We start from the raw sequence: 6,000 nt of genomic DNA, 5'->3' as shown, positions 1-6,000 counted from the left end.
ATTACATGTAAAAGAATTTAGTTATAATAATTTAGTTCTAATGTACTAATATCTTTAAATTTGTAAACAAAATTAACTACTTGAAATCTGTTTTAAAAACATTAACAAAACTCAACTAATATTTTTTATTTTTTATTTTCATACAATGTATTCATTATAGCCAATAAGTAAGAGTATTTTATAAACAATAAGTATTTTATAAATAATAAGAAATAGAATAAGAATCTTTGATGGAGCAGAGAAAGAGCCAATGGGCAAAAGAGTTATCCATGCTATTCTCCACTTGTTATCCATGTGCAGAAAAGAATATGGTTGAATGAATTAAATGACAAAAAAGGTACATGTGATATAGGTTATATTTTACCCTTACTTTGGTTCTAGCCTTTGAAACATCAACCATTATGTAACATCACAAGTGTACGTTCGGGAGATGTATGGAAAAGTGTAAAAGGAAGAAGAAAAGTGTTAAGGAGGTGGTGATAGCCATGGTTTCTGGTGAGAGGGAACATAAGTGAATGAAGTAGCGAATGACTTATCATTAGGTTAGAATTTTATGGAATATTAAATGCAGTGTTCATTGTTAGCGAAAGACCATTGCAAAACCTGTTAATACTTATATTTATATTTTAATACTTATATTACTTTGGTTTTAATAATGCAAAACCGTTCCATGGTTTTAATACTTATATTTTATATTTTAATAGTTATCCACACAAACAATATTTAATATTTAATACTTATACTCTGTTAAAGGAATTTAAAAATGATACTTTAAAACATGAAATTTAATTATTATCAACTTATAAAAAAAGGCAAGTTAATATAATTAATTGATATTAAATATTGACAAACAATTGCTAAAAAATATATTTTTATTTTATTTTTCTTATATTTTTTATTGTTTGTACATAATATATTACTTTCAATCAATATTTTTATAATATGTTATACTAAGTACTCTTTAATTAGTATGTGTAAATATCTTTTCGTTATCTTTAATTTAAGAAAATTAATTTTTATTGATAATATCATTTTAATAGGAATTATCTATAAAGGTATTCTAAAAATTGGTTGTATTTTCAGGAACATTTTATTAGAATTTTATGGCATCTCATCGTCTTCCCGCGAATATGTCTATATTGCGACTCCAAGAGAAACATGTTACTAAATATGTATGGGAAGGTAATGAAAGACTATTGAGACCCAGAAGACATGCAAGTTGGGTACTAAAGCATGAGGATATACTTGACCAACGAGTCAAACGGTTAATTGATCATTCTGGTTTTGGACATTTGTTAAAATTTAAGCACATTGACTTCAACCATGTACTAATTACAGCATTAGTGGAAAGATGGAGAACAGAGACTCATACCTTTCACTTTCCTCTCGGTGAAACAACTATTACTTTGGAAGATGTGGAATTAATATTGGGTTTACCTATTGATGGACAGGTTGTCACCGGGATTACTAGTGGTGATTTAGTATCTTTATGTGACCAGTTGCTCGGATTTATACCACCATCAACAGCGATAAAAGGAAATGCAATTAAGTTGTCTTGGCTTAACAACACTTTTCAGGAACTGCCACATAATGCAACCGATGATGTTATTGCTCAACATGCTCGAGCCCACATATTAACACTTATTGGGAGTCTATTGATGCCTGATTCTTCAGGTAGTAAGGTACATTTAATGTATCTATTATTGTTGGCTGACTTGAACAACGTAAGGAATTATAGTTGGGGGTCAGCTGTATTGGCTTCTCTGTATCGTGCGCTCGATCACGGAATAGACTTTAATCAAGATAATATTGGAGGTTGCACGCTACTTTTACAGTGTTGGGCATAGGAACGCCTAACATGCATTTCTCCACAACTTCAACCATTGACCAATGAAGAAGTTCAACAAGGAGTTGGTTTCCCACTCGGTAAAAGGTATGTTATTTTTGTATTAATTTTCGAGATAAGAAAACGAAGTTCTTAATATTTCTTTGCTTACGTTAGGTGGACTCGGAGGACGCATAGGACGCACATAGGAGGAACCACTGTTCCACAAATACGAGCAATATTTGATGGCATTAAAGCTAAAGAGGTTGTGACAAATATATAAACTAACATATCATTTTAACTAAATATTTCATATTACTGATGTTTCAAACATTTATTTACAGTTTCTTTGGACTCCATATCGAGTGGAATATGTTAGGCGCTTGATCACTATTGAGGTTTCCCCAACTGCACGGGCTGTAGTTCCTCTCATATGTTTTGCAACTGTTGAATTTCATCAGGTTGACAGGGTTATGCGTCAATTTGGATTTCGACAGAGTATTCCAAGTGACCCATTCAACCTTGATCAACTTCACAAAGAGGATATGAGAGGACGAACTTATCGATATTGGCCACAATATCATGTCGCATGGATAGCTATGTGGAATGACCGTCGTAATCATCTAATTCACGGAAATCAGTTTAACGGAAATGGTCATTTGCATGACAACTCAACATACATGCAATAGTACATCAACCATACTATCCGCTACATCACGCCTATACAGTCATTGTCTGATGATGATGTAAGTTCAATTACAAAATTATTTATTATTCTTCATTCACTTATCCAAAATTAACACATATTTTCAAAACAATATGATATGCCACAGGAGACTACACAACCTCACTATCAACATCATGTCGGGTCTTCTTCTCAAGTTCAATCATTTGAACAACAATCTTTTCGTCCACCAGGTGTTCAACCGACCCAGTTGTTCGAATATAGGGATCAATCTCACATGTCATTCCAATCATCATTCCATCAACCACCTTTCAACTACTCAACATTTCCATCTCAACAACAATTGTTTGTTGGCCCGTCAAATCCCTTTGCAAGCTCTACCATGACACCCCCATCTGCCTACAATCCAATGTCATCTATGCAGTATTATCGACCAACAATGCCTTCACAAGTGTCCGCAAATCAGAGTGATGACAATGAAATCGAAGGCACTGATGATGGCATTCCACCTCCGCCCCCTCCTACCCTTAAGTTCGAACAACAGCCACAAGGACGACCACAAAGACAACGAAGAAGACCACCATGTGGCACAGCTTCTCATAGATGACAACTTTTCCTATATTTCTATTTTCTAATCATGTATAATATCATTTTATAAATATTGTTTAAACGCTACCCTTTTTATTTATAATTTTATCAACTATAAACGTTATTTCACATACATAATTTCAAATTTTTAAAAACAACAAAAATATTTTTAATTTTAATAATATTTAAAAAGTACTAAATATTTTACATTTATTACACAACCTATTTTAAATCCAACTTAATTTTAGGTAACTTTGTTTTTTGTGAAAACAAAATTTAGTTTAATTTTTTAATATTAATTATCTATAAAAATACATTTTTTCTCAATATTCTTATTTTTATTCACTTCATGTAAATTTAAATAATTTTTAAATTATTATTATATACATCTTTCATTTTTTTAAAATATTAATTATTTTAAAAAATCAGCTAAATTTGCCAACAAAATTGGAAATTTCATTTGAGATAAAATACATTGAAGTTGCCAATCCAGTATTCAATTTTATTTAAACTGAAGTTGCCAATCAGATTGGAAACTTTAATTAAAAGAAAAGTAGAGAAATTAATTAATTTAATTTATGTTGCCTACACTATTGGCAACTTTGACAAAAAAATGTTCATTCTTGTAATACTTTTTGAATCTGTCCATTTACGTAAATCTCAAAAAAAACTGCACCACTTTGGTAAAATTTCCAAAAAAACGACCATAATGAAATGATTTTTTTTTATCAGCGGTAATGAACTGACTTGTGCTAATGACGATTTTAAAATGACTATAGTAACGAAATGAAAATTTTCAAATTATTATAGACACTCACGTACGGGTATATTCAACATCAATATTAGTTAAATAATTTGTTTATAATTATTTATTTAATTACTCATTAAAATATTATTGATTGATTCAAATATTAATAACATTATTAAAATCAGTGGTGAAACATCAGTTCTCTATTATCATCACACGACCTTTGTATGCATCCTTTCTTTTGTGTTTTCCATTTGGAGTTTAAAACAGAGCAAACCTAAAATCAGAAGTGTTTCGTTCTGATGAATGTCAAATGTTTCGTCACCCACAGTCCACATATACAAGTAAAAAAAAAGAAGAAAAAAACCCACTAGTTGTCGAATGTTGATATGCTAGCTTGTAAATGCTTTTAAACCCACCCCATGTAAATTTCTTTAGCCGTCAGAATCATATCAGCAATCTGCATCATTGTCCAAAAATAAAAAATACACAAGCAGAATAATTTTTTATATATCTGATGATAAATTTATGTAATTAACTGGGTTGAGGATGGCATCGAGTGAGAGAAACCATTAACAAGCAAGATTCAGTTCAGCATGCATGGTAGCTAGCTAGCTAGGTTTCAGAGATGCCCTCATGGTTCAGTTCTACTACTTTTGAGAGCCACGCTGATGAACAGTACACGTAAATTGATGATAGATATGGGTGGGTCATGAGAATCATAATTGGACAGGAGAAGGGACACACATGCAAGTGAGGAGAAAAAGTGTGATGTGAGGGTGAAGAGTGTAGTGAAAAATGATTAAGTTTCACGTGGTTCACTGATTCCATGCCGCTAGAAAAAGAAGGTATGAAGAGGCAGAATGAGCAGTAAAATAAAGCAGCATTTTCCAAAGCTGGAATAGTAAGCAATAAAATAGTGGATAAATAGGTTCCGTACACAAACTGATGATTGACACTTGGCTAAGCTCCTTGACTAGAGCACTGAAGTTGCGTCAATCAATCCGCAGTAGACGTTACGTACTTGGATCGAGGTGCCATCTGAAAATTAAAATTCCGGCGAGATCGAATCTTATTGGTGAATGGGACGTTGTTCACTGTTCACGTGGGTTGGGGAAAGGATGTGTGGAAAGGTGGAGAAATTTGGAGACAAAGAGGAAGCTTTATGAGCATTTGAGAACTACAAATTGTACGCCAAATCGAGTATTTTTAAAATTACTAGGGACCTAAAAACCATGATGTATATTTCTAAGAATAGTAGCGCGTGGGGATGTCCCAGTTTCTTTACGGTTGCCGCAAACAATGGTACCATTTTGCTCAACCATCGTCTTAGCTCCACACACGCGTGCCAAGGCTTCCCTCGATTGCCGAATACTGTTCTATCAACTGCTTCCTACCCACTTCAACTCACTTTCTTTAACAATTCAACTCTTCTTAACCATGATTTATTAAGATAAGGTCTAATTATAATAGGTGTGAATTTTATCTTACTAAACTCTATTTTCTAAATTTAAGTTAAACAAAAACTTTACATTCTTGAATGTTTTCTGGAAGAATGCTTGATATCTTTTAACATGATAAGATGTGTTAAAAAATTGATTTAAATAATATATATATATATATGTAAATATTATCTTACCAAACCAATTATGGTATACATATCAGTTTAGATTTATTGCTCACGGACAACTTTGTGAAATGGACGAGTCATGATGTGATCTACTTCATGTTGTGAATGTTGGAGAAGAGTAGTATGTTGAGTATTAAAAAAGTCTCTCCCATAATTAGGTTTCATGTTTATATTTAGGTTTTGGGTATTTTATTGTCTTTCGTGCTTATGAATACAATTATGCATTGTTCGGAGATCTTCGTATTGGCACAACTTAAGGTCTGGTCATGGTTCACGAGTAGGGTGTACGATGTCTCGTTTACTTACGTTCAATGGTGCTTGGACCCATTGGCTTATTTGAAGTCAATTAAAAAGTAAGGGTGACGTTAGGGGTCTTTGTGAGTGTAAGTTTATGAGGGATCGGGAGGTACAGTTTATTTCTTATGACTTGTCTTTTATTTTTTTTGTTTTTCGGGCTGGGTGTTACTAACGTTGGTATTTGGCCAACAAAGGGGTTTGGTGTTTGTTGCAGAAGGTTTGAAGTT

At 32.5% G+C, this 6,000-nt stretch overlaps 2 protein-coding genes across 2 annotated transcripts; both read left to right on the top strand.

Annotated features, from left to right (window-relative positions):
• The first annotated feature begins 1,130 nt into the window (after window positions 1–1,130).
• Window positions 1,131–2,514, top strand: LOC137809328 (protein MAIN-LIKE 1-like). The gene is made up of 4 exons (XM_068610456.1): window positions 1,131–1,682; window positions 1,848–1,933; window positions 2,003–2,090; window positions 2,170–2,514. Exons 1-4 carry the CDS (start codon window positions 1,131–1,133, stop codon window positions 2,512–2,514), a joined length of 1,071 nt encoding a protein of 356 aa, XP_068466557.1.
• Window positions 2,515–2,649: 135 nt separating this feature from the next.
• On the top strand, window positions 2,650–3,117 carry LOC137809327 (mediator of RNA polymerase II transcription subunit 15-like). The gene has a single exon (XM_068610455.1). The coding sequence runs from the start codon at window positions 2,650–2,652 to the stop codon at window positions 3,115–3,117; it is 468 nt and encodes a 155-aa protein (XP_068466556.1).
• Window positions 3,118–6,000: the final 2,883 nt, after the last annotated feature.

Source organism: Phaseolus vulgaris, chromosome 2 (genome assembly GCF_000499845.2).
Source record: "Phaseolus vulgaris cultivar G19833 chromosome 2, P. vulgaris v2.0, whole genome shotgun sequence".
NCBI lineage: Eukaryota > Viridiplantae > Streptophyta > Magnoliopsida > Fabales > Fabaceae > Phaseolus > Phaseolus vulgaris.
Note: the sequence above shows the minus strand (reverse complement) of the source record. Positions and strands in the feature narration are given on the sequence as shown.